This window comes from Truncatella angustata (assembly GCF_020726525.1).
Source record: "Truncatella angustata strain MPI-SDFR-AT-0073 chromosome Unknown BKA67scaffold_5, whole genome shotgun sequence".
NCBI classification, from domain to species: Eukaryota; Fungi; Ascomycota; class Sordariomycetes; order Amphisphaeriales; family Sporocadaceae; genus Truncatella; species Truncatella angustata.
Window position 1 is genome coordinate 2,564,515 of NW_025763385.1, and position 26,677 is coordinate 2,591,191.

The following is a 26,677-nucleotide window of genomic DNA, read 5'->3' on the forward strand; positions in this document are numbered from 1 at the left end:
TTATCTCGTCGTTGAAAGATGGATGTCGAAAGCCTATAACAATGCATCCATCGACCTAGATCGCAGCTTCTCTACTGTTCAACAAATTTGGTATGCAACTCACCATATGACTGATCGATAATCGCGCCAAAATAGGTTCAAAGGCAGGTCACTGTTCATGTAATAATAATACTTAGCAACTGGTCCTTTCTTCCGGCATTGGATCCTATTGTCGGTTTCGCTGAATAGATTGTGACCTTCTGGCTGGCAAAAAAGACGCTACTGACATGATGGGATTAGGATTTATCTTGTTTCAATGTCCTTTGACGCTATGTATAGTTCTGATAAAGTCTAGAAAGTCCACATCTATGATATTGGGCCCAATACGAATCAAGGGGCCATATTTATCATCCAATTGTCAAATTACAAGATGAGACTTCCCGCGCCAAACAACAGCAAGGCGCCAGAAATTATTCCAGCCTACCGCACCGGTTAGAAGTTTGAATCTGTCATTCATTGTTGACGCTATATCCTCATGAGCAATAAATGGCACTCGACGCTCGCGGGGGTACTTACAAATCCTGCAATCAAATTATTTGTATTCTATCGCACGGGTCTGTGAAGTAGCCAAGGCGTTGATTGTCCAATGTCAATAGATCGCGCTGGTGCGACAAGCAAGACTTTACGCAACATGCCGTCAGTTCAACTAGACTAGACTGAATACGAAAGTCGGTCCAGGAGTCGATAGCTAAATATATTGATCAAAATTATTAATAAGTAAGATTATTCTTTTAGCTTAGTATCTACCAAGCCATAGCTAATCTCAACTATCATAGCTAATGTTCTTATTAGTATTTTATCGCAGTTTTGGATCATTATCATCATCAGTGTCCGAAGTTCTCTGAATTTAAGCAATTATACATGTTGCGTAAAAATTTCAGATCGGATGAGCAAGATATTGTAATAATACTAATCGTGTACCGGAAAATTGTTTGTTCTATTTCATCCGGCCCCAGCAGATATGTTTATCCAAATACGAAAGACGCCATTCGACGTTATTTATACCAGTGTTCGATATACTAAATGTAACTTTACGAGGGGATTTTATATTGAGCAGAATGTTGTTTACTGGAAGTGCTGTTCAGTTGCTGAGCGATATCTCTACAGCGGTCATGTGTTCAATCAACGTGGGAGTTCTAGATAATAAGGAGTAGCGGAACGATAAGGCAGCTACCCGTCTAATTGCTAGGTAGTCCTACAAGAAACTTCTCAGTACTGCATCCAAGTTTCTTTTCTTTCTTTTTCTCTTTTCACAAAATATATCTTGCGGTTCACAGTCCGACACTTTCCCCGCTGCCGGTGTGGATGCGGGAGAACTTCCGGGATATCCCGCTGCTAGATGAATTAGGATACGTATTGTCACGGAATAGAGTTCTGAAGCATAATAGCCCCCCCAAACTCGTCTCCCCATGGGAACTAATAACATTCTTCATAGTAAAAGCGTTTTGGTCAGCAAAAGACTGTATAGAGGCCTGCAGAAATGCCCAACAAGACTGAAATTCGGACCTACCCGGCGGTTTCGAAAATTCCACTCAGTGGTGCCTTTGTTGTCAAGGCTCGTCCGACTGGAACAGATGATGACTGGGCGGATGTGGTTTCGTATAGTGTGGATGTGGCAGACGTGAACACGACGCGCAACCAGTTCAACAAATACCCCATCGCAGTAGCGTCTATCGATGTTGCGGGACCCGTTACGTTCAAAGTCAAATACACAAAAGCATCGGTCATTACAGCACTAGTTCGGCCAGTATCACTCAATATTGAAACCTCTCTCGCGTCTGAGAATACAATAACCTTCACTCTCGAGAAGCCTGTGGATATTATGCTTGAGATCAACGGCGACAAGTGGAAAGCGCTACATATGCTCGTTAACGAAATCGATACTGATTCTCCCAACAAAGATTCCGAGATCCTCTGGTACTTTGGACCTGGTCTTAACAACGGCCCCGCCTATTCCAACGTGGTCGATGGCAACCTGTTCGTTCCCTCTGGTACAACCGTCTATATCGCCGGCGGAGCATTTCTGGAGGTAAAGTTAAATTTCATCGGTGTTTCAAATGCCAGTGTTAAAGGCCATGGCTTTATATGGAATGGACCTAATGGTGGTGCCATCTTGATTGAAAGGTCGACAAATACGCTTGTGCAAGGAGTGACTTCTTTGGGTGCGACAGGTTTCAGCCTGACGACAGGAGAGGCAAAGGGCGTGCATATCAAGAATTATCGTTCATTCTCCTCGTTTGGAAATGGCGACGGTGTTGACTTCTTCTGCTCCCAGGACGTGTTGGTAGAGGACTGCTTCCTGCGTAACTCGGACGATACCGTCGCCATTTATGGCCATCGTTGGGATTATTTTGGCGATACCAAGAACATCACAATCCGAAACTGCACTCTACTGCCCGACATCGCTCACCCCGTGCAAATAGGCACACATGGAAACCCTGCCAAGCCTGAGAGATTTAGCAACATCCGCATCGAAAACATCGACGTCCTCGACCATTATGAGAATCAGATGTGGTACCAAGGCTGCATATCGATCAACGCTGCGGATGAGAATTTGATTGAAGACGTAATAATTGAAAATATCAGAATCGAGAAAATCAGCAAGGGACAACTCGTCAATATCCGCACCATGCAAAATGCAATGTGGACGACAGCACCGGGGCTAGGAGTGCGAAACATCACGATCAAAAACGTGGAGCTGAATATGAAGAATTCAAAGGTTGTGAATCCATCGCAAATTTTAGGATATGATGCCTCTAGAAAGGTTCAAAATGTGACGTTCGTCAATCTCAAGGTGAACGGAGACCTGATTCACGATGATATGCAAAAGCCACGATGGTACATGGTCTCTGATTTCGTTCCAATGTTCATCAATGAGCATACTGAAAATATCAGGTTCGTCTTGGAAAATTAGTTGAGTTATTGAAAGGACGTGTGACGGCCGCAGCAGATAAGCGGTCAGAGTTTAAGCACAGTTGAAAATTTACCACTATTCGATTAATCTACTTTCTGTTGATGTATATCATCAAGAAGTGACATCATTAACCCACGCTAACGGTATTTTCTTTGATTTAAGAGAGATTTCGACTTGAATCTATGTTTCTTACTTGGGTGACGGACGAGCATTGAACAATATCGAGCAACACATATCACTCAAAAACCATGGATTGGAGAGGTTTTGGGCTTTCTTGTGGTGAGAGAGAAGAGTTCATTAAGTAACCTATTTGATTGCGTGAGCGCTACTAGAATACTAACTTGCAGGTCATATTCTGCTTTAAAAGCATTATCAAGTGGGAATGAAATATTTCTTGTCTCTATCATTTTAATCAACCCTGTTCTGCTCCGGCATTATGTCAAGAGTCATCCACAATATCACACCGAAAAACTCTAAGAGGTCTCCGGCGTTAGCCTGTACAATAATGTACCGTGTCCAAACGCATCATAGCCACCTGAGTTGGGTCCAAAGTCGCCCCCACCACCCTCAACATTATCGGTGATGTTTCTATTGACATAGTCGCGGTATTGTTGCGACCAAGACGCATTGGCGCCTTTTAGCTCAGCATAGTGAGAATAAATGAGCTCCATGCCTGGCCTTGCAGTATATCGTGCTTTAGTAGCTACTACTGGTAGAGTTCCCTCCCAGCTGACATAAGGAGTGTATGGGACGTCGAAGCCGACATTGTACTTGGAAGCATATTCCGCCCTATTCGACATTGAGTTTATGTCTCGCCTTAATCTCAATAGTGTGGCTTACCCATTCAAGATCTCTCGACCAAAAGATTCAAACAGGTCAGTGCCTTGGTTAAACCCAAGTTGACCGACAACTCCGAGCAAAACAGTGGAAAGCATAGCGTGTCCTTGATCACGGCCAGACTCTTGCCCCTCCATCAAGATCTTGCCGGACCCTTCTTCAGTGAAATTCGCAATGGAATAAATTGGAAGTGCGCCATTAGCCACAACATTACCCGGAGGACCGTTGTTGAAATAATCAACCGCAAAATCATACATGGTTTTGTCATTGTTGTAGATACCAATAGACATGAGAGATGCGATATTGCAAAGATCCCAGTTAGCATAGTAGAAGTTCGGTTTGCTATTGTGGTTATCAAGAAAGTCCCGGTTGAAGTATGCAAATATATCATTTAGCATATTGCCAAAAGCCGTTTGATTTTCCTTTGGCCATCCAGGGTATAATCGTAGCAGCTCTCCTACATTGGCAAACTGGTAACCGTAGAGCCCAGCTGCCAAATACATATCCTCGCTTCCGTTGATGGACTGAAGCGTTGATGACCAGCTGTCCAAGATCATCGCTGCATGGTCAGCAAATGAAGTATTTCCGGTGATGAGGAAGCGCCATGTCAACTGATATGCCGAATGCGCATCTCGATATGCATCGCCATAGTTCTGAGCATAGAAGGAGTTGTTACCACGAACTAGAATGTCATGTGGCTTCGGGGTCCATGTTATTTGTGCCAAGCTACTCTTGGCGAGGTGGTCGTATGCTCGGGTCCATGGCTGTTCACCACCGTCTATGTGGGCTTTCACTCGTGCGATATCTCCGCATGTATGAAGGGCGCCTGGATGAGTAAAGCGTGTCTCGTTGTAGAACTTCGAAGATCGTATTTTATTGATGGTTGCAGCCCGGCTAAATCCAAAAAGCCAGGCACATACAACAACTGAATTCCATTTTAAAAACATCTCGAACTCTGTCTATGTGCATCATTAGTAGTGGAACAAGCACACAGAACCTCGTGTTCTAAAACGGGGCCTTACTTGAAGGGAGCATGCAGCCAGATGAATGAGATGAAGTTACTTAAAAAGTCAGAATCAGGAAATCCAACTACTTATGTATAAGACCATTATAAATTTTCACTTAAGTCGGTTCAATTGTGCCATTCAAGCCCTGACATAGTTTACCTTAGGTGCAAACATGTGCCCAAGGTGTGTAGGGCTGCTACGAGATATCTGATATCCACAGGAGCTTTCATAGGTATATGCAACATTCCGGCAGCTTTTCCGCATTCCTCGCACTCTTATTACTCAAGGTTCAGCTCCTCACATTGTCTCTAACTCCAAGGCTAGGTGACGCTCGATCCCACCGGAGATAATTCGGTGTACGGGGTGCCAATGCGTCTGGGGAAAAAATACGGAGGAAGTCTTGTGCGGCTGGGGCCTTTCAATGGCCATATCTCAACGGCCATTCTCATCTTGATTTATCAACCCCACATCTACGATCTTGACGAACTTCGCGACCGGGGTGATCTCCGGAACATATCCCGGTTCCGTCTTAATTCGTTAAAGTTTTCAATTTTTATCAATATTATTGAAAATGGTTTTCAGCACTAATCGTACCGACATTTCAATTTTCCTCGTCGGTAGTTCCAAAGAACAACTTCTTCGAGATGTTGAGACGCACGCGAATGAGCACCAATCGGTTGATGCAATGCCACACCACCACAAAAGTGCTCTGGCGGTCCAAAGTCTAGGTAGGTTCAAATCCTTTACAATCATCTTGAACTGCAATTGATACAGCGATTCAGGAATGGGATAGGACAGGTTTAAACGGAGCCTACCTTCCGTTTCCCTAAACGTTCAGCGTTGTGGACACGTGCGAGGCTTGCAATTCTGCTGATACTTGTGAGATGAACTCTTATATATTGGGTGTAATCAGAGGTGCTCTCTACATTCACAATGACACCCTTAGAGTTCTTGATCTAGTACTGGACTGGTTAACTTTGCTTGTGCCAGTGTTTCTTGAATTCCGTATTCTTTGAACGAGCTCATCGGTTGTCATGGCACCATCATCGTCGGAGCTTCTTTAGTCTACTGGCCCTCTTTGGCGTCAGATCTTGGTCTACAGAATCCTGCTTCGAGTCGACAAGGGGCTTGGGAAAGTTGCAGTCCTAGTTTATTCGGCTGATAATGAAGCTGCTATCGTTCGTGATGTGTTGATAATACCATGGCAGCTCTGTGTGACTTTTGGTCATAGACTAAGATTCTATGCCAACCTTGTCGGAGTGAATACCAGGGATAATGCATAAAATGTTCAACTTAGCTCTGTCTCCATTCCTGCTGTCTCAATACACATTGGCATTTTCTTTGCCCCTAAGCCGCCAGAATGGCTGATCAAAAATCAAAGACATGCAGCAGCTTGCAAGTGGTTCCTCCGGCTGCGTTGTACCTCTTCAAGCTGCGAGAGGCTTGTATCATACCCGTGGAAATTGCTTACCAGGGAAAAGTTTCTGAATGAGGAACGTTTTGGCAAAACCAACTCTTTGTAAGGAGTGGAACTATTTGCTGCCTCTCGTGTTTGCCGACCCACGCAGGCCTCCGGCATCATCACAACTGCTCCATAGATGTGTCAGTAGTTTTCCGCTTCTCTTTTCACACAATTAATTTCACCGAAATTATCGCACTCGTATCCATGTTCCTTTCATATCCAAAACTAGCAAGTGAAGCTTGAAATAGTTTAACTATCTTTTCGCTGTTGCTAACACTGTCCACGCCGAGTACCAAACAAACTATGGTCTTACCTTAATAGATCAAAATAGACGTACTCCACCCGCAACAAGAGATGGAGACACGTGTCTCCCCATTCGAGAGCAATGAGACATATCCGAGGGGAACATGATATAAAACGACCCGAGAAACTCGACCATATTTATTCCATTAAACCGTTGGCGTTCTAGAGTTAGCCTTATATTGTTGAACCATAATTATCAACCAGAGGAACAGGTCATTAACTTGAAATAAATGTAATTTAATTACAGAATTTCAAGAAAAATCTCGCCTACTCATCTTATGTCCCTCCTGAAATTAACGTAAATAAACTTCACAAGCCTGTAATAATGATGTTGCTTTTTCAACCCAGACGACTGACTGCCGGCATCTTACCTATCCAGTCCGCCTCACCATCCTCCACAGCATCGACAAGCCATTTTGTCAAAGCTGCACGCTTTTGTGAAAATGTCCACCCTTTATCACCAATCCAACCTGTAAATGGCTTTCCATCGTTCCTGTCTATCTTCCAACTTGCTTCGTCTGAGCCTCCAGGAATACTCGTGATTCTGAAAACGGTCCAGTCTATGTCATGTGCTTGCTTATCAAATGCATTGGCGATATTCTGCATGGTTTGAAAGACTCCACTTGCAAATAGTCTTACGAAAGCGACAGCCACTGCTGACCCAATTGTCCAACTGTCCATGTCTCGTTTGATTGAAAGCGTCCCCATGGCGAAGATGCGGCGGACACGATACTCACGCATCAGTGGGAATAAACAAGTGATGTAGAACTCGGCAAATATATTTGGGTCGATGTTCTTATCGTTGATGTTCGGACCTAGGAGTGAGATGATAGTTGAGCAATCTGCAACTGCTGTCGACAAGGTGAGACGGTCTTGTAATTCGCCTTGGAGGATCTTTGGGAATCAATTCAGTTATTTCCAGCAAATACTAAATTTTGATTTAGACTTACCTCGATGAGTGGAGAAGATGCCAGTTCAGGCGGAATTTTCGAGGGAGTTCGTGCATAGACTATAGTGGCATGATTCCGGTAGGCAAGCTCACGCAGCAGGCAGAGACCCGCAGGGCCTGTGCCACCCAGCACTAGTATTTTCGATTTTGTGGACGCCATGGATTTCCTTTCACATTGAATGGAGGAAAAGATTGTGAGAAAGATATTTCCAGGAGTGCGGATGTACTCTCATTTATGCAACTTTTCTACGCAATAACGAAATTGACAGGAATGGTCGCCATTTGCGCCCATTACTACTTTGTGTTCTCCGACCTTGGCGAAGATGGAGCATGCCGCGCGGGATGATCCACCTGCATCTGCCGACCAATCACGAATGCGGAGAAGGACGACGCTAACTAGTTTGGCTCTGAAGTCTAATGTAATTAGCAAGACAAAGTGCATTCCACTCCTTTCACTTGTGGCATTTTCGTCATTCACGGACTACTCAGTCAGCGAAAAGGAAGCACAGCACTCCATGCAAACAGATCATGGCGACGGCAGATTTGATGCCTACGAAAAGTGGCACTGGATGCTGGACTTGTAGGTTACGCCACAAAAGATGCGATCAGAACTTGCCTGTCTGTAATGCCTGCCAGGCCCTTGGTATCACGTGCTACTTCTCGAATACCAAACCATGTTGGATGGATAATGGAAGTAGTCAGCACAAGAAGGCTGAGGAGATCAAGTCGGAGGTAAAATTGAGTGCTCAACGGCGGCGACGGATGCAATTCTTGCAAAGTCTAAGCCAAGGAACCGAAGTCAACCAAGCAACTGCTCATTCAATGGCACCACCATTGGACATATACTCAGATACATCTGTTCGGAACGAATCGGAACTGAGCTTGATCATGGCATTCCTCGACTATGTGTTTCCAAAGCTGTTCCCCTGCTACCAACCGTCGGCTATCGAGGGTGGTCGCAGCTGGCTATTAGTGCTGGCATCCCAGAGTGACGCCTTCTATCACACCATAGCCAGCACGACGTTATACTTCTTCTCAATGGTTCCTGTTACATCGAACCCGATACCACCTGTCTGCAGCTCCAGAGCGTGGAGTGGTTTATATAGGCAATCTAAGTCTGCGATCGCAATGTTGCAAGGCAGTCTTCAAAATATGGTTGGGAAAAGCGCCCACTCAGCGTTAGTAAGGAGTATACACCTCTTGGGGAGCGTCCTACGATTCTTGGAGTTTGAGGCGATGATAACCGCGTCCGAGAGCTGGATCATTCATATTAATGCTGCCGTCGAACTTTTTGAGCACATACTCTCCCAACACCGCTATGGCTCCATCGCTACACCATTCATGGCCATCCTAGATGAGCTGGTTTCACCGAAGGCTGGCCCAGCCTCATCCGCAATCCCTTTCCCAACGTGGAACGCCACCCAAGCCGCTTATCGTTTCTTCGTCAGTAATCTGATGGTCAATGATATCATCTCGGGCTGTGCCTTGAGAAAGGCTCCAAAATTGAAACGTTATCATAATGAGCTACTTGGCCGACTTTCAAGAGACCAGAAACCAACGCTCGACTTAGAAGACATCACTGGATGCCAGAACTGGGTGTTGATCCAGATAGGTGAGATCGCAGCTTTGACTGAATGGAAGGATAGAAAAAGGAAAGAGGGAAGTCTGTCGAGCCCGGCATTGTCTCAACGAGCTAGCACAATCCAGAGCGCATTGCACGCCGGGTGTCAGCAGCTTGAGTCTTGCTCAGTAACAAGGATCGAAAGCGAAGCGGCAAAGGAATCAGCGCTCGACCCCCCCTATTTTGCCACAGATTACCTGCTTTCATCCGAACTCCGCGGAACCATCACGCATATCTGGGCGCATGCGGCCTTCCTCTATCTCCAGAGCGTAGTAGTCGGATGTCAACCATCAAATCCTCAAATTCACGATTGTATCGAACAGACAATATATGAGTTCAAGATACTAAAGTCACCTACGATGCTTCGTTCTCTTAGCTGGCCGATATTCGTGACAGGGTCTCTTGCTAGTGGGGAACAAACTTCAAGCATCCGGGCGCTTATCGATTCGATGGGTACATTGTATAAAGTGGGTACCACTCATCACGTAATAGCAGCTTTGGAGAAGTTATGGGCCGATCGATCAGCGTCCAACTCTGATGATTGGGACTTGGCTATATATCTGGACACATTGGAATGGAGGCCTTTACTGATTTAAGGACATCTTCAAATAAAAATTCAAGAGGGCTTCCTAAGCAGGATCTACGACGCCATGATGTGAAGAACTATTCGGCGTAATATTATGCCTTAATTTTTAGTGAAAGAGTATTTAGTATAAAAACAGAAATACACCTCAATAACTTAGACTTTCCAACGAATTATATCGCCAGTCTTCTATTACACGGTAAGGAAGCCCAGGCCGCTCATATTAACCGGTTTCTCACCTGTGGAGACGACCGTCTTGTACACAAACTTAGCCCTTCTTAATGATGGCATAGAGATTGTGGCCAGATACTGCGCCTGCTGCGGCGAACATCCCAATGGGTGCTACTGCATATGTGGATATACACTTTAATTACAAACCCCTGGAAGACGCACTTGATAATAGTCATTGCTGGATTCGAGTATGCTCCAGAGTCACCGGCGGTAAAGACGCCAAACATAACACCACAAGTCAAACTCATTGTGACGTTGGTATAAGAAGCAGTACCATCATTTTACTGCATGCTGGAATAACGTCGCATACCCAAAGCAGATATCCAGCCAGCTGCCGTGTTCCCGGTTGCTCAGGTACGACTTGGTCAAGGTTGAATTTCTGGAGAGTGCCATGAGGAAACATCCTCAGAACTCCAAGAAGGCCTCTCAAAGCAATATATATATCCTACTCTATAAATGCAGTTCAGGATGAGCCGTACTTAGTCTGGGCTCAGTGGCCGCTGGAATGGCTATACGCTCTCGTGCGGAATCAAGTGTAGCGCCGACATACTGCGGGCCAGGCAACCCGAATCAGAACATGAGCCTCACAAGCTTCCGCGTTTATCCTTGAAAGTGATGTGCTAACCCCGCCCTGCCAACAACGAGATCGGCACGGGAATGCCAGCAACGCAAACTCCACCAATTAGAATGGTTAAGCGCTATGGAATTGCCGACGTTTAGAACCAGTGGAATCGAAAAACCTTCGATCGTGTTTCATGAACCTCTTGCGTGAGAGAATAGCGCATGGTCAGTTGTAATTCAATGGGGATTGAACACATATAGTGCTCATCATCTGGTCGTTTTCCACTAAAATGACTACGGTTTTTGTCAACACCTTTCGCAAAGGATGTCTTCTGAGGCAGATTTGTTGCAGCATCTGGAAATTGTATTTTCGGACAAATGGCACCTTGGCAACACGGGCTATGCACTTCTCCGTATCAGCGGAGATTCATCCGAACATAACTCCGGTGGGATTGATGCCATTGCAAGCTTGCAAAATTTTCCCTATACGCGGCTGAATCAAGCAACGGTGATTTGCAACGAGTGGCGACCATAAATCAATTTATAAGGTCGCCGTCCTTGAGCTGCATGGTCTCGTTGTTGCCAATTGTCCCCAGGCTTCCATTCATATGAGCCAATCTCCGCATATCTGGAAAATGTTCTGCTCTACGCTAGTGTATCCGTTGACCCTTTTGGCAGCAATTGTTAGTATGTGGCCATCAACCGCGACTGCGGAAAGGGATTTTGATGATTTGAAGTCTCTGGAAAAGCTGGTTGTCCTGTAAGTCATTGTTCTCCTGGAGTGGTTGTATTGGTGCTGCCGTCTAATATACTCGTAGTGGAGATTCTTATTCAAGAGTTGGTTTTACCTCGACGGGCACACAACCTTCGGCGTCAAATCCATTTGGGAATACTGCCACCACTAGTTCTGGGGGCAATAATTGGGTTCAATTTTTGACGCTCAAATACAATGAAAGTGCCTTCCTGACTTATGATTATGCTTTGAGTGGCGCTACAGTTAACGTGTCTATCATTGAGAACACCATTGGAGTCGACATAGTCACGGAGGCTGACACCTTTCTGTCAGCATACGGAAGCAACAGCACTTTCGGGGGTGGTGGCATCATTTATGCATTCTGGATCGGTATCAATGACATCAACAAGTCGTATTTGGGTGACGATTATGCTGGCATCGACCTTGACATCTACGCTGAGGTTATTGATTCATACTATCAAGTTGTATCAAAATTATACGATTCAGGAGCTAGAAATTTTCTGTTTCTGAACGTCCCTCCACTGGAAAAGGCGCCCACAATCTTACAGTCGTCCAGTAACTCGACCAAATACCCGCTGATGCAAAGAGCGGTGGCAGACTACAACGAGAAGCTCTATAAGATGGTACGACAAGTAAGGCACAACTTTGCCTATACTAGCGTGTTCTTCTATGATGCACATGCACTCTTCGATGCCGTCCTAGCAGACCCTTCTCAGTATGGTGAAACTGCAAGTATTCATGACACGACGTCCTATTGCAAAGATTATGCGAGGTAAGTTACTTCGAGCCCTCCCCCAAACATCCCGACTTGAGCCTATCTGAGACTTAAAGTTATTCTGCTACTAACTACCCTTTGTTATGTAGCTTAGTGAATAATCCGGATTATAAATCAGAGAATTGCAGCTACGCAGTCGATGGGTACTTCTGGATTAACAGCCTTCACCCGACATGGCCCGTACATCAACTTTTAGCCAAGGAGATTTCCGCTTTGTTAGTAGCCGGCAATTCAATTTGATTAAAATGTGGTAGTGGTGGATTTCACGCGAGGCATATTCTAATCATGTGAAGCAAGGGCTATTAAATAAACAATATCTTATTAGATCCTTATTTCTTCTTCTTCTTCTTCTTCTTCTTCTTCTAAATAGCCCGTGCGACTAACAGAATGATTGGCAAAGAGACAAAATCCACAGTGCGAATCGGTCGAGCGTGTTCACTTATCAGAGCCAATGGGTCAGAATCATGGTTGAGAACATGTATAAGTGTTTGCCTATAGTGAATAATATAGTCTTGTTCCTAACTGTTGTTCGGTCTTGTTCTAATAACTTAACAGTAGTACCATCTGGCGAACAGGTTCAAACCATGTGCCTAGTTCTAAGACGTAGCATCGCCATGTGATCGTGACACAAGACCTAGGATGTCCTCCAAAATAAGTGAATGTCTTCCTCCAACGATCTGTCCGTTGTATCCTGGTCTGCGCCCAGTCTTGTGTAAGACAGCCTTCTCCTCTTAGACACAATGAGCATAATCCAGATTAATGTTGATAGGCATAGCGGGTTAATGATGCCAAAGGCCCATACCCAAGGATCCCATAGGCCAGCCCTCAATGTGGTGGCGCCGAAAACCGCAAGGCTTGCGAAGAGGTATGAGAGACTCAAAAAAGTGCCAGCCATCCGTATGTCACAATCTGGCATGCCAGGTTCCTCTTCAGTGAAGACACTTAGACATTTAGGCATATGTAATACCCTTTGCACCTGGCGGCCTCGTTGTATCACAAGTTCCCGTCGTTGAACGATTTGTTTTTCGACAATCAAGATAATAGCAGTTGCTAGGCTATTAAAGATGAGCCTTACGCAGATTTCCCCACAAAATCCGCTGAGACACTCTTCCATTATGTGGGTGATGCCAGTATCGTTGTGAGTATTAGTGTGGGTAGCCTTGTGAACGCGGGATCAAATCAACCAGTGATGTTTTGCTGATATTATTCAGGCCTGGAATGGTCGGAGGAACCAGCTTGGCAAATCGAGTTAGGAATGATCGATGTGTAGGAGTGGTATGGTAAACCAATCCGGCGTTAGACGAGAACCCTGTTGTATTTTAGGTAGCGGTGTTGTTGTTGTAAGGGCCGTTGTTGCGCTGGGGAAGAAGTTTGAGATAGGGTGTTGAGGTTTATTGAGTGAATATGCAAATCTTGGTGTAGCCTAGATGAGCGCTAGTTTAACAGTAGCCATGGAATATCTAAAGTTACTTTCTGGTAGCCTATCCTCTACCGAAAGAAAAAGAACAAAAACGAAGAGTAACCATGGTTAGCTTTGCGAGTCCCCATTACTCTTTTGGTGAGCTTTTTCGGTGAACTCCTTTGGGGAACTCTTTCGTCTCGGTACAGGACCGCTGCAATCTGGGTTTTGAGTATGTAATGTATGTCGCACTGTTTGTGTCTTACGACTGTGACACAACTCCCTGGAGAACGGTGAATGCAATCATACTGTTGCCTCGTGTTGTAATGGAATTTAGCAGTCAAAACTTTCCGCAGCTAGAAGGATTTGATGCGATTGCTTGGACACCGTACTAACTTGGTGTCGATGACTACGTCATGTATACGTGGAAGTTGCGCAGTTGGATGGCAACACTGACTGACTATTTGTTTAATTCAATAACTGAAAGGGCTGGTACTTAATCAGTTCAAACGGTGCAAGAACGTCTCTTCGCATGTTCATGCTCACAATCCATGGCGTTCCCTCCATTAAAAGAGTTGAATATGAACGACGATCGGGTGTCTACTTCTCGTTTAAATAAAACTGCAAGTATGAGAGCATAAGAGCGGCTTCATCGTGGGCTGCCTTGGACCATTTCACGATCCCGCGACCAGAGAATGAGAATTTGAAAAGCAGGGTATGAGTTTATTATCCAAATATCCTGAGGCATGTACTTTTTGATATACCAGGTACATTGTTATCCACCTTGAAGAAGGCGCCTTCAAATAGCTCAAGTTTCTTGCCCACGACTGCTGTATCATTGCTGCCTCCCATTTTCTCGAATTGCGACCAAGCGCAACGGATGAGGGCTCCTTCCACCACTTTTATCGTTATGCAAACTTGATCAAAGAGCCACACTTTGTTCTTTACTTTGCCTTCTTCTTTTTTCTTCATAGCGTTTGGTTATCATGGATAATATTAACTTATCCCCAGCGATTTTGGAAGCTCTCCAATTTTTGTACTGCCTCGCCTTGTCGGCAGGCCCCCCGTGGATTATCCGGCAGCTTCTCGTAAAGTATGCGTTGCCTTCAGATCTGGATGGTTCAGAGCCTCTGGATCAGTGGTGCAATCGATTTGTCGGTTACTTTCTCCCTGGTCTACTCGGAATTGGCCTAGCCGCCTGGGTAGACACAGTGAGGCCTTCAGTTTTTGGACTGACAGTGCGTGCACTGGAGGTCATGGGAAGCAATGTCTAACATTGAGACTTCGTGTCACAATTTTTGAAACCTTTATCATGCATATCCTTGGGGTTTGCTTTGAGAATTGGAGCAGGCTCTGACGGTCGATTATAAATACTCTGGGCATTTTTTCTTTCCGCCAGGTATTCCGACCTCACCACCAATCTGAGTTGATGACCCTGCACTACCACCAGCAACTCTTGGCCTATCGTATCATTTTGATACTGCTTGATTGGTAGTTTGCGGATAGGAGTCCTGATGTATAGAAGGTGCGGTCTATTCCCTATCTTACCTCTGATGATTGCGACTAACATACCATCTCAAATGATTCCCCCAACCGACATTTTCAATTTCCATGGACCGAATCTTCGCAGCTACGACTCGTACACAAGACGGAGGCATGGGATGAGGGCTGAAACCCTCGGGTATTGGCTGGGTTGCACTATCGGGCAAGACGGTAGTTTGTGAGTCACGCATGGGCCTCTATAGGAGCGTATGGCATGGAATCGTTCATGTGTTATGGCAAAATTGAAGTACATTGCTTCATCAAGGGCTTTAGAGTCGGGGGCAAGTCAAAGGCTTTGAAGTTGATGCAACATGCTTCAATCATACCAATTTTTTCATGCGACTGGCCCTCTCATCATGCACTGACAGGTATGGCCAGTCATTCCTTATATCCCTGCGCTTGTGCCGTAAGATACTGTCTTTTGGAATCGGACTAGTTGAGATCCTCCCTGGATTTCTTGAGGAGGCGGTGTGCTAAATTGACTGTGTTCGAGCAGTAAAGAAGAGAGCCGGTCCATCTCGGGCACAGAAGGGATGCTTGAATGCCCCAGTAAGCAAATTTCCGCGGGAGCCATTCCGTGTCCACCGAAAAGCTAGTAACGGCGGCGCTTACGTGCAATGCACGAACATTAAACCACCAAATCGGAAAAGAAAAATCTGTGAACAACGTCATCTTGTGATTTGTACGAGACTCAACCTGCATTTGAGAGCCTTCCTCAATGAATAGTGCCCAAGGTAAGTATTCTTTGGGAGTGGCCTGTTGCGGCGCTATGTCTTTATATCCGAAAAACCGGGAACAAAGAACTTAATGCTGTCTTTTCTGGGGACCACAGACGATCTGTGTGAATCTTTAATATCTAGGTCGAGGACAGGTAAGCTGTGAACACTTTGATTATTGATGCCTGACTGGTGAAAAGCGTCCGATGTATCGTATGCCATTCGACCTTTTTGTTCACAGTGATCTGGGCTCAGGGTGTAGCTTGTTTTTCTGCAGCCTGTAATGAATTTATGAACCCACTCGAAGGAGCTTACATGTCTAAGTAGGAAGTTTTTTGAAATTCCGTTTATAGGCGTCATATCGTGGCATGAAAGTCTTTCTTTCCGGCTCGTAAACACAACTTTTAGACATCTCTATGCCATATCTATCATATTTGAATGCATTGTAGCCTTGTATCAAAGAGTAAGGAAGAATACGCTCGATATAATTGATGGGTCTAGCGGTTTAATTTACCTATATTTTAAGCCTCTATAGACCTGATAATGGAATACATTCATGTTTGCATATTTTCCAACGGGTGAGAGAAAGAATTCCATACATGTATCTGGTCGAGATAATTTTGATTATTGTCAGTTGTAGATGCTCAAGGGAGGATGTATCTAACGAACATGACGCCTCGACAGATCCTACAAATTTATTGGCAGTCGTCTCAAGCCGGATAGATTCCGTGTCCAAGCCTCCAATCAAACCCTAGGAGGACCTGTTTAGTTTCGTATGTCCGCGGAACAAACCGATGCTTAGTACTAAATCCATATGTTATAATGGGTGACTAGTTATCCTGTATTAGTATTGTGTGTTGGAGTGGTGTGAATATGCCTCACGTACCGGCAACCGACCTGGACTGGACCTGGGCAGCGAGCGAGTCTGAGCCGGACAACTCAAGGTTCCAAAAACTTCGCCAGCGTGCTAAAGAAAATAAGAAGTTAACACAGTAGTTTACTGTTTGAGAAGAGGTTAATTGCTTACTTCTAGATCTCGACTATTTCTTTTATATACCTAGATATGTTAACCCATCGTTACAGATCATGATTGCAATGTTACAAAATTGTTTGTGCACGTAGATTGTAATAAGTCTTCGATTTCGGTGTGGGTAATGGTGGAGTTATGATTCGCCCAATGCTCTAGGCAGGTAACCAGAAGCCCAGCCCATTTGATTCATACCCAGCATCCAGTAAAACAGTGCTATACTTACCTAACCTAATGATGTACCAGTAGGGGGCGATCTCCAATGGCAGGCCCGCCTCTAGCTTATTGGTGGGGATGCAAGGTTGTAATTCTCGCTGACTTGAGCCGCAGATCTGGGATGCAGTGTCCATTGCTTCCCGCAACCTTAGAGGCTTGCCTTTTTCAGAGCTCTGTCAGACTCAAGCCTAATAATAACGGTGACATGTCTTCCATTACTCTATATTTTTACTCAAAAAATAATTCTTTCGAGAAGAACTACGAAATTGGCGGCAGAGTGTTTCATCTCACACTAGTTAGCGCAAGACGCAGACACCGACCATCCATACAATATATGGTGGGGTTTAAAGAGTAATGGGAATGTCACGCCAGTTCCAGAGCATTTGCGTTCATTTGAGCGTTTCCTCGTCCCACTTGGAAATTAGAAAGTGGAATTTACTCTACTAGGTATCTTATGTAATTACATTCGAGCCCACGAGGCATCGATCTTCGAAGAACTATTATGTTTCGAGCATTAAGGCTTTCTTACAAGGTGTCGACCGTGGAATATTATAATTACAGTCAAATATTTATTATTATTTTTAGTTCTGTGGAAATAAGTTATAATAATCATGATTTGTCATCTAAAATATCGAGGTTTGAACCTAATCGTGTTTACAACGTGTGTTCATTGCCAACAGGTCCAGACTGGAAGTTGTCTTCGAACCACGTTTCGGCATGTGGCATATCACACGAGTCTATTTCAATAGGGGTGGATCTTGTAGACATAATAATAGCCGAAATGGCGGAGCTCAAAACCCAAGTATTAAGTCAATATTTAAACGTGTATACCTTACCTAGTCTTTCTCCACTTTTCTTCTTAGTCCCCAACAACTAATTTTCGTAATTACTTGGTCCAACAAATTTCCTTGAGAACTGGGGCTTCGAGACTGGTTATTGGCGAAGTCAAAGTTGATATCGACACTAATAAATCTGTGGAATGTGATCGATATTAACCTTGCTAGTAGAGCTTGACGAGGCTCTAATATCGTAGTTCGTCAGTGTCAAAGGCGCAACCTTTTTCAGCGGTAATTAAAATATAAGCAGTACCTAATGTTGCAGAGGCTCTTATGACTCTGAGCGAGTTGAGCCCATCGACCGAAGCAGTTTGACCCCCCTTGTGAGAAAGGCCATACGACCGGGCAGGAAACCAGTTGCTTGACCATCAGCTCGACCATCAGCTCGTTTGCCTAGTGTGAGCTTTTAATCATAAATTCGTCTGAAGGTGTTCTAGCGCCTGGGATAGGTTTTGGGGATCAAGGGTGTTGATGGTGTCCGAATGCGGAATGCTTCTCGCCATACATGGATCATATACTGAAAGAAGCCACTCGCGGCCACCAAACCGCCAACTACAACTCCGCCACCGATGTATTTACTGAGTGTAGTAATATCAGGCTCCAACGCATATCTTCCTTGCAAACTATTCGGTTGTAAGCAAGCTGACATGACCTTATCAAGGATGAATATAACACCACACTAAAATAAATGTTAGGGATGCATGATGATTACAGCCATAGTACATATACTCAGAAAACACTGACATAAGAGTTCCCCAAACCGGGGATCTTCAATAGTGCTTGCACGAGCTCAAAATCTACATTTTCATAAGCAGTAAGAAATGCCTGTTCCAGAATAGAATTGGTATGGCCTTACAGCCTGGCCGTAAGTTCCCAACAAAGTCGATGAATCTAGCACTGTGCTAGCTCAAGTTCAATGATCTGCGCACATCGGACTCACTCATGTCCTCCATGTTCCCATGAACAATTTCCTCTACCTTTATTCATGAAGATAGGAAAAAGCTCAGTGAAGAGCACTGATTGAGTGTTAATGGATGCCTCAGGTCTCCCCCTCAAGCCTCCGGTCAACACCTACGACAACCACTTTGGGTAGCTTTCAGTGGAACAGAGGATAAATCTGTTCCTCACCATTACTCCATATAAATATACTACTACCACCACCATACGTGAGGTATCTATTAGGTGCTCCTGCCGGGCATGAATTTGACGCCATAGTCATGATACAGCTGCGAAGCCGAGAATTGACTGATGGAAGACCTTGCTTTTGTGGAGGCATCTTGCAGTGAATTTTGGCCTTCCGCAATGCATGTGTCTTTGTAACAGTCACTTGGGCAGTAATTTACGACATTCTCACATGTAGACACAGTGTCCAGCACACGCACGAGCAAGATAATTTCGGGGCCAACAGTCTATAGTCTAACGACCCCCAGAACAAGCCCGAATATTTACAGGCTCATGAGACTACATATGATAGATACGCCATTGAAGACGTTTCCAGTGGTTCTGATGGTATTACCTACATTTTTTTTTCAGGGAAATTATGGTAATTTCGTCTCATTCCTTCAGCCCCATTACACAGCACAGGCTATCTGTCTGGCTCCTGGGGCTCGCAATATCCGACGAAGTACACTGCGGGTATCACAAGCTGAAAACTGATGGCCGATATTGATTAAAGTCTAATAATACTCAAAGACCGATTAAGGCAATTATAAGATTCTATCTAACTTAAATGAACAGAGATATTGCCTCTTAACAATTCACTTCAAAATAACGAAATGTTATCGCAAGCGCCCCCATCGCCGAAATACGAGAGAACTTAATCCAGACCTCGAACAAATCTCAAAGAATAGAATGGCCTAGCAAGAGGCGCAGCAAAGATTGACGTGAACGCTGTGCAGGATTGCTTGGAATGTGTTGTTATAGTGTTGCACGCCATATCTCCATGAAACGATGAACGGAGCAGCATTTCCCAGCACTGTGGACGCAATACACGATTAGCTACATTATATGGCCCAGATTTCGAATTCTTGGAGAGAGAGATTCACGCGGTGTTCTTGAGTTAGCTGCTGAATACGGCGATAAAACTCAGGCCGAGTCAGGAAATACAGCCGTAATAGAAACATGCGATATGTCGATGTCGTCTGTAGAAGATACGCAGTGAGAACCTTGAAGGCAGATTCCTGACGCCGTCATTGTGGGAATACGTGGACTGATCTAGTTTTTTTCGAGTTGGAAACCACTCATAGCTCATGTTATTTAATCGCGCTGGCCATCCAGGTTCTCATGACCCCATTATCGCCCACCCTTTAGTGGCAACATACCCGGCAAACCGGCCAACGTTTGGAATAGCGCCATGCTAGTATCATCATTCTGAACAAACGGCAATATCATATGGATGATTAGCAGTTATACCCTGGTTCTCGGTGCCGAAGTACCATGGGAGCCCTGGTTCTTCATGTTAGTTTAGGAATGATTGAGCGCTTTCTGAAGTACAAATAGTCCACACGTTTACCAATGCAGCCTTGCCAAGCGAGTATCTTTGCTTAAGCTCTTAGACTTGCTGCACCCAAGATTCATATGCCAGTATACTCCTGCTTGGCATAATAATTGCCTACACTTCCAGAGTACCTTCTCCTACGCCCGCCATGGCAGACAATTCGACCTTCGATCCCAATAATGTCGACCTGGACACCGCTGATCCGACTGACATCATCTGTTACCTGAATGCTGGTGGGAACGATTACGACGGTCGCTTAGGTGCCCGAATCTCCGCTCTCTTCGTTATTCTTGTGGTTTCCACAGCTGCAACATTGTTCCCTGTTCTCGCAACACGCATCAAGCGACTTCGTGTTCCGCTTTATGTGTACCTATTTGCGCGCTATTTCGGCTCTGGTGTAATCATCGCCACGGCTTTCATTCACCTTCTCGATCCCGCCTATGACGAGATTGGTGGTGCGTCATGTGTCGGTATGACCGGTGGCTGGGCCGAATACTCGTGGGTCCCAGCAATTGTCTTGACCTCTATTATGGTCATCTTTCTCCTCTATTTCCTGGCCGACTGGTACGTCGAGAGCAAGTACGGTGGCACTACACATACAGGCGTGGAAAATGCCGTTTGTAATCTCGAGTCCGACCGTGCAGTCCACGACGGCAACTCAGACATCCCGACTTCGCACGACAGCGGCAAGGTGGATGTCTACTATCAATCCGACGCTTCCATAGACGAGGAAAAAACTCAGCGAGCTTTCCAAGAACAAATTGCCTCTTTCCTGATCCTCGAATTCGGCGTCATCTTCCACAGCGTCATCATCGGCCTCAACCTCGGCGTCGTCGGCGAGGAGTTCACCACCCTCTACCCGGTCTTGGTCTTCCACCAGAGCTTCGAGGGTCTGGGTATCGGCGCCCGGCTGAGCTCGATCCCTTTTCCGAGACGACTCCACTGGATGCCTTACGCCTTGTGCATCGCCTACGGCTTGACCACACCTATCGCCATCGCCATCGGACTTGGCCTGCGCACAACATACGATGGTGGCTCTTTCACAGCGAATGTGGTCTCCGGCGTCCTCGATTCCATCTCGGCGGGTATCTTGATCTATACTGGACTGGTAGAGATGCTGGCTAAAGACTTCATCTTCGACCCGCATAGGACAAGGGATAAGAAGAGGATCACCTTCATGCTAGTTTCGCTCTATCTTGGAACTATGGTAATGGCATTACTTGGAAAATGGGCTTGATTCTGTTCTGGTCTGAATGGGCAGTTATTCCAAGAATAGCGATGCCCCTTCCCTCCGGCTTTACATGATTTTGATTTCAGGTCTCTCTCAACCGTAAGGGAGATATTGTCAGATCTAGTAAGAGTAACAGCGTAGTATTATTAATATACAATGCAAAATGTGCTCTTGAACTCCTGGCACTTCATTGTGATAAGAGTCTATGTATACTGCATGATCTGAAATCGTATAGCGCCCATTCTGTTCACTATATAGGTTGGGTAAAATCGATTAATATAAACTAACATGCCCCCGATCGCAATACTTTTTTCAGTAAAGTAACTTACCTCTTGACTGCTGCCCATGCGTCTGTGGGAGTAAAAGAAAAAGACAAGGCTACAAGATTCTTGTTTGTTATGGACGGCGTCACCTTGTATTTCAGAAAGCCTTAAATTCAACTCATTCATAATTTCGAAAAGTTGAGCTATTATGGGCGTAACATTACAAGTTTGTTACAATTGGCTTACATTGATCGGTTCGAAGGACCTAATGTAAGGAAACAAGGCGATTGCCAATCCGGGATTGGGGTTCGTGCAGTTTGGCTCAGGGCGATTTCAATTCATTGGTGGCTTTTCGGAATCTTTAGCCTCCGCCATCATTTCCCCAGATTTAGAAGTGTTGGTTTCCACATTCGCCGAAATTGACCTGTTCGTCGCAACTATGTCTTCCGAGCAAGTCTCTGCAACGTCGATGATGGATATGACCTTGGCTCTTTTTGTTTTCAAGATTTTTGAAAAAATATTTAAATGTGGCGGGAGTTGAGGTTGCGCGTGGCATGACTGCTCGTGAATTCCCAAGGCCACATGGATCCCACCGGAGCGGAATGATCACAACGTGGAACGGAAGATGTGGGTTTCGCGAACAACTACACCGAGTGAGGTGATGATAAAGTCGATAGTCTGACAGCCGGCATATTTATATTATAGCGGGGAAGAACCTCGTTTTAGCGGATAGCTTTAGCAGATCACGAGATTGATCCAGCGATCGCTGCATCACAAACAGCACTGGTAGTATGTTTTTCTTTCGAGCTGTGGCTCTTGCGCTTTGGTTTTCCTTTATAATAGAATGCCTTGGACATACTCAATTCGGGCTTGAGGAAAGAGCGTATACCTGCACCGTTGCTGCAAACGGTGATGGCTCTGACGATACTCAGAATATCCTCGACGCCTTCGAAGAGTGCAACAAGAGTGGCAGGACCATTATTTTCTCGAAAGATACGACCTACTATGTCAATCAGGTTATGAACACGACTAGTCTCAATAATGTTACCATTGATATTTATGGTACACTGCTGGTGAGGGATTATCCTCTTTGTCGACAATCATGAACGATAGAACACATGGGCATTTTAAATAATACGAACAATTAGTGGAGCACGGATACAGACTACTGGCTTAATAATTCTATGCCAGTGGGATACCAGAATCAATCTACTGTTTGGTTTCTAGGTGGAAACAACCTAAAGGTCAATGGACACGGTACGGGAACCATCAATGGCAACGGTCAGACCTGGTACAACCTGGTGAAGGGAATATCGAACTACCCCAGTACGTCGAACGGACTGCGATCAAAGGGCAGCGGCTGACTACACTAGATCGACCTATGGGCTTGACCATATGGGGTGCCAAGGACTCAGTCTTCTCGGGTCTCACCTTCCTCCAAAGCCAGATGTGGTAAGTTCTCTAAGGCTCGCCCAAGAACATGTACACTTACGGAACAGGACAATGGCTATCATACACTCTGAGAACATCCTTCTCGAAAACTTCAACGTGAGCTCTCGCACAAACAATGGCTACCCAGCTCGGAACACAGACGGTGCAGACTTGCTGTTCTCAAACAACGTCACCTTCAGAGGTTGGACAGTGAATAATGGGGACGATTCCATTTCTCTAAAGGCGAACTCGACCAACGTACTTGTGGAAGACTGCTACTTTGAGAGAGGACTAGGTCTGGCTTTGGGCAGCATTGGCCAGTACGTCGACCAGTTTGAGACGATTGAAAATGTGACAGCACGCAATATTCGCAGCAACAACACGTTGCATACGGTTTACTTCAAGACCTGGACTGGCGAACAAGTTGGTTATCCGCCGAACGGAGGCGGAGGTGGCCTAGGTTGTGAGTTATCCCGTCCACGTGAATTTCCTCGGAGCCGCCACTAACAATGCCTTGCAGACATTAGTGGCATCTGTAAGTTCGGAGTTCCTAAATCCAGCGATAATCTCTGCGATATTAACCAAGCAAGCCATCGACGGATGGGAGGCCACCTACCTTCGCGACGCTGCTGTCTTGATTACTCAATGCACTACGTTTTCTGGGACGGCGGGAGACTGCAACAGCTCGAAGTTTCAGCTCAAGGATATTACCGTCAAGAACGTTTCCGGATCTAGCGCTTCTAGCTACGTTGCAAACCTTCAGTGCAGTGAGGACTCTGGTGGTTGTATAGACATTGAAATCGACGATGTCGACTTGGTTGATACTGGCACGGGTGACGACGTGGCCGGCTACAAATGTAAAAACATCGTCGATCCTATTGGGTTCGATTGTTGATCTTACACGGAAGCAGGTTGAACGACATATATGGCTTGCAGATGTGGTAGGCAGGCAGCCTTGATATCCACCTTGATAGGTATGGAGCTTGCTAGGATTGCTTGCATATTTTGTAAGACTAATTATATTGATAAAGATGAAATGTCTGAAGACGGAATATTGGACATCGATTGGCTTGGAAAATTGGCCTTAAATACTCAAGATATCTTTGAACTTCAGGCTAGGGTAGTGCTGTGTGCTGAATTAACAGAAGTGCTCAACCGAGAGCTTGATGTGGCAGCCCTTTAGAACCCTCCAATAACCTTCTATGAGGTTGTTTAGCCAACTCCGCCAGTCGCCAATGATTAATATAATTGGCTTGTGTATATCAACTCATATCCAGAATATAACGTACAACACGGGTGTGATGATACTCAAGCTACGCAAGTTGGCCACTACTAATCACGTAGAATAAACGCCTCTCAAGATTACCTCTTTTCCACTCAAACTTGACTGGAATATATAATTCCGTCCTTCGAGTCAATTTCACACGTTTAATATTTCATCAAAATAGTCTACGGCTTAGTCTAGCTAAAACTTTCGCACAGGGCGATAAACTGTGCTTCTATCAATGCACTTCTTTGAACTTCCTCTATTAAAAATGTGACATCTTTACTTCGAACGCCAACTCTTTGTCTTCCAGCAACACTGATCTCGAATCGGAGACTTCAAGTCTAATCGAAACTAGATGTTGAAGCTAAGTGGAATAAATAAAAGAGTCCGAGATAAGAAAAATGGTTTCCTGTGAGGTATTAGAGACAAAGATAGAAGATAGTATAAAGTAGCTTCCAGGTGGGCAAAAATACCGGTACAATCCCATGGATGCGAAACTAAGGATTACCCTTTCATTGGGCGCGCTCAACTAAAGTTGACGCCGAATAACTCGTCAGCTTGCATGATTCATGGTTGACTTAGCGATGCAATACCCTGCTGGGCTCATTTCTTCCAGGAATTGTGCCAAATCGTGCATGCCATTTGATCAACCCCGATGCAATGCATCAGCGTTTGCCATGTTCACTGGTAGCCAATTCCTTGACTAGAGACGACTTGAAGTTTACTGTTCCTACCACTGTTTTAGATAAATGCCTTGTGTCCAAATATAAGCTACGAGATTTCTCCCGTTGCTATCCTAGATACAGAACTTGCACGGTCACACAGCATACCGCCTGTCTCATCTTCCTGATAAGAGCGTCTTTTTACATCAAGCCTTTCCAATCCAAAAATCAATTCCAGGAAATTAAATTGATTGATGGTAATGGTTTGACTTCGTCAGCTTCTTACTGCTCTGTTTTCTTTTCTTTTTAGATGCTTGCTGTTGAACGATGTGATATGCAGCTATCATTGGAACGTCAATGCCGATAACAACTTTGCCTTCACCCGTGTTCCGCCAGAAGCAAACCCAAATGATGCTGAATCTGAGCCACGATGAAAAAATTATTCTTATCTCTACTTACAAATACGGTTCTGTTCCAAACTGTCAAACAACTCCCGTCTTAACTCTAGATCCAAGAGTATCGTCCCATATCAGATTATAATCCCTCTGGCACTTCATATCTTCCTTCTTGTGGTTCTTTCAGACTTCACTATGCCCAGGGGAACATTCAACGGAAAACGCTGGTGTATGTATCCGAATTCGCATAACGAAGTGTTGCAACGTCTCAACAGCCACGGCCTTACTCCCGATTTCCACCACGTTGATGACGAAGTTGGGTGTATTCAGAGTTACGACACCAACATAATGGGCCGTTTCCTTTGCAACAACAGTAATTGCGACGTGCAAGGGTGGTCAAGCAAGCAGATTGCAATTACTATACGGATGTATAGCGGAATGAAGTATAACGCGAGAGTTTATTACCAACGCTGCAGAGGCTGTAAGAGACTAAGCCGGCCACATATGGATCACTCGTATGCAGAGCGAGTCACGTATCGCATCAAGAAGTGGTCTGGTATAGAGGTAGAAGTGCCACCGTACACAGCTCAAAGCAATGGACCGCACGAGACCAGACTATGTGAGGGATGTAAGCATGGCCACTGCAGTCAGCGATGAATGGTTGATTCTGACTGGGTTCTGGGATGGACATGGTATGGAAGCTTTCTCAAGACTTGCCGGTATCGATTATGAAATCCGCTTAGTTACTAGCATGGTATAGCGATGCCACCAGCGACTTGACGGAACCCTTCAATCAATCATTCATCCGAACCATCCGAACCGACGTCTATGGATTCCCCCTTTCAATAATTTCGGGATAGAGCCAGGCATGTTTATTCAAGATTGGAACAATGTGGTCAAGGATAGCAAATGCTGCAGTGACAGTCTTAAGTTAGAGCTGATCAGCTCGATTAGGGATAAATATAATGAACCTGTGGAATGGCTTCTCCATTCATTTCTTTCCGTACAGTTTGGGCGACAAATAGATCTATTCAGCGCTATCGTACGAAAGGAAGAAGGGATTCTTCCCATCGTACGCGATCTACAGATAGGGGTTTGGCCTATACGGCTGCAAGCTGCCGACAGCCACGGTGTGGCTGTAGTGGCTTGCCGTCAGTAC

The 26,677-nt window shown here is 45.1% G+C and overlaps 9 protein-coding genes across 9 annotated transcripts; 6 read left to right on the forward strand and 3 right to left on the reverse strand.

Annotated features, from left to right (window-relative positions):
* Window positions 1-1,233: 1,233 nt before the first annotated feature.
* BKA67DRAFT_569083 (pectin lyase fold/virulence factor) lies at window positions 1,234-3,024 on the forward strand. The gene has a single exon (XM_046103076.1). The coding sequence runs from the start codon at window positions 1,520-1,522 to the stop codon at window positions 2,951-2,953; it is 1,434 nt and encodes a 477-aa protein (XP_045957560.1). The 5' UTR covers window positions 1,234-1,519; the 3' UTR covers window positions 2,954-3,024.
* Window positions 3,025-3,274: 250 nt separating this feature from the next.
* BKA67DRAFT_569085 (GPI anchored protein-like protein) lies at window positions 3,275-5,046 on the reverse strand. Its single transcript, XM_046103077.1, has 3 exons — window positions 4,813-5,046; window positions 3,794-4,749; window positions 3,275-3,742 (listed from the first exon to the last, which is right to left on the reverse strand). The coding sequence occupies exons 2-3, from the start codon at window positions 4,735-4,737 to the stop codon at window positions 3,427-3,429; spliced, it is 1,260 nt and encodes a 419-aa protein (XP_045957561.1). The 5' UTR covers window positions 4,738-4,749; window positions 4,813-5,046; the 3' UTR covers window positions 3,275-3,426.
* Window positions 5,047-6,702: 1,656 nt separating this feature from the next.
* BKA67DRAFT_625289 (uncharacterized protein) lies at window positions 6,703-7,784 on the reverse strand. The gene is made up of 2 exons (XM_046105531.1): window positions 7,513-7,784; window positions 6,703-7,456 (listed from the first exon to the last, which is right to left on the reverse strand). The coding sequence occupies exons 1-2, from the start codon at window positions 7,669-7,671 to the stop codon at window positions 6,902-6,904; spliced, it is 714 nt and encodes a 237-aa protein (XP_045957562.1). The 5' UTR covers window positions 7,672-7,784; the 3' UTR covers window positions 6,703-6,901.
* A 185-nt stretch (window positions 7,785-7,969) lies between these two features.
* BKA67DRAFT_569091 (fungal-specific transcription factor domain-containing protein) lies at window positions 7,970-9,836 on the forward strand. Its single transcript, XM_046103078.1, has one exon. It carries the CDS (start codon window positions 8,040-8,042, stop codon window positions 9,726-9,728), a length of 1,689 nt encoding a protein of 562 aa, XP_045957563.1. The 5' UTR covers window positions 7,970-8,039; the 3' UTR covers window positions 9,729-9,836.
* An 879-nt stretch (window positions 9,837-10,715) lies between these two features.
* BKA67DRAFT_569095 (uncharacterized protein) lies at window positions 10,716-12,400 on the forward strand. Its single transcript, XM_046103079.1, has 3 exons — window positions 10,716-11,267; window positions 11,326-12,033; window positions 12,126-12,400. Exons 1-3 carry the CDS (start codon window positions 11,116-11,118, stop codon window positions 12,274-12,276), a joined length of 1,011 nt encoding a protein of 336 aa, XP_045957564.1. The 5' UTR covers window positions 10,716-11,115; the 3' UTR covers window positions 12,277-12,400.
* A 5,805-nt stretch (window positions 12,401-18,205) lies between these two features.
* Window positions 18,206-18,725, reverse strand: BKA67DRAFT_536975 (uncharacterized protein; the record flags this gene model as incomplete). Its single annotated transcript, XM_046100240.1, has 3 exons — window positions 18,206-18,451; window positions 18,517-18,569; window positions 18,713-18,725. 3 exons carry the CDS (start codon window positions 18,723-18,725, stop codon window positions 18,206-18,208), a joined length of 312 nt encoding a protein of 103 aa, XP_045957565.1.
* A 1,692-nt stretch (window positions 18,726-20,417) lies between these two features.
* On the forward strand, window positions 20,418-21,506 carry BKA67DRAFT_536976 (Zinc/iron permease; the record flags this gene model as incomplete). The annotated part of the gene is made up of 1 exon (XM_046100241.1): window positions 20,418-21,506. The coding sequence occupies one exon, from the start codon at window positions 20,418-20,420 to the stop codon at window positions 21,504-21,506; it is 1,089 nt and encodes a 362-aa protein (XP_045957566.1).
* A 643-nt stretch (window positions 21,507-22,149) lies between these two features.
* Window positions 22,150-24,302, forward strand: BKA67DRAFT_569103 (pectin lyase fold/virulence factor). The gene is made up of 6 exons (XM_046103080.1): window positions 22,150-22,836; window positions 22,912-23,089; window positions 23,137-23,215; window positions 23,263-23,657; window positions 23,715-23,729; window positions 23,785-24,302. Exons 1-6 carry the CDS (start codon window positions 22,555-22,557, stop codon window positions 24,087-24,089), a joined length of 1,254 nt encoding a protein of 417 aa, XP_045957567.1. The 5' UTR covers window positions 22,150-22,554; the 3' UTR covers window positions 24,090-24,302.
* A 1,411-nt stretch (window positions 24,303-25,713) lies between these two features.
* On the forward strand, window positions 25,714-26,175 carry BKA67DRAFT_593252 (zinc-binding domain-containing protein; the record flags this gene model as incomplete). Its single annotated transcript, XM_046104926.1, has 1 exon — window positions 25,714-26,175. The coding sequence occupies one exon, from the start codon at window positions 25,714-25,716 to the stop codon at window positions 26,173-26,175; it is 462 nt and encodes a 153-aa protein (XP_045957568.1).
* Between the last annotated feature and the right edge of the window lie 502 nt (window positions 26,176-26,677).

Excerpts from the sequence above, each read along its gene's own strand:
- BKA67DRAFT_569103 (XM_046103080.1), top strand. The coding sequence starts at position 22,555 with ATGTTTTTCTTTCGAGCTGTGGCTCTTGCGCTTTGGTTTTCCTTTATA. Across the intron at positions 22,837-22,911 it reads ATATTTATGGTACACTGCTG|TGGAGCACGGATACAGACTA; the intron begins GTGAGGGATTAT and ends ACGAACAATTAG. Across the intron at positions 23,216-23,262 it reads TTCCTCCAAAGCCAGATGTG|GACAATGGCTATCATACACT; the intron begins GTAAGTTCTCTA and ends CTTACGGAACAG.
- BKA67DRAFT_569095 (XM_046103079.1), top strand. The coding sequence starts at position 11,116 with ATGAGCCAATCTCCGCATATCTGGAAAATGTTCTGCTCTACGCTAGTG. Across the intron at positions 11,268-11,325 it reads CTGGAAAAGCTGGTTGTCCT|TGGAGATTCTTATTCAAGAG; the intron begins GTAAGTCATTGT and ends ATATACTCGTAG. Across the intron at positions 12,034-12,125 it reads TATTGCAAAGATTATGCGAG|CTTAGTGAATAATCCGGATT; the intron begins GTAAGTTACTTC and ends TTTGTTATGTAG.
- BKA67DRAFT_569091 (XM_046103078.1), top strand. The coding sequence starts at position 8,040 with ATGGCGACGGCAGATTTGATGCCTACGAAAAGTGGCACTGGATGCTGG.
- BKA67DRAFT_569085 (XM_046103077.1), bottom strand. The coding sequence starts at position 4,737 with ATGTTTTTAAAATGGAATTCAGTTGTTGTATGTGCCTGGCTTTTTGGA. Across the intron at positions 3,743-3,793 it reads GGTCGAGAGATCTTGAATGG|GGCGGAATATGCTTCCAAGT; the intron begins GTAAGCCACACT and ends AATGTCGAATAG.
- BKA67DRAFT_569083 (XM_046103076.1), top strand. The coding sequence starts at position 1,520 with ATGCCCAACAAGACTGAAATTCGGACCTACCCGGCGGTTTCGAAAATT.
- BKA67DRAFT_625289 (XM_046105531.1), bottom strand. The coding sequence starts at position 7,671 with ATGGCGTCCACAAAATCGAAAATACTAGTGCTGGGTGGCACAGGCCCT. Across the intron at positions 7,457-7,512 it reads CATCTTCTCCACTCATCGAG|ATCCTCCAAGGCGAATTACA; the intron begins GTAAGTCTAAAT and ends TGATTCCCAAAG.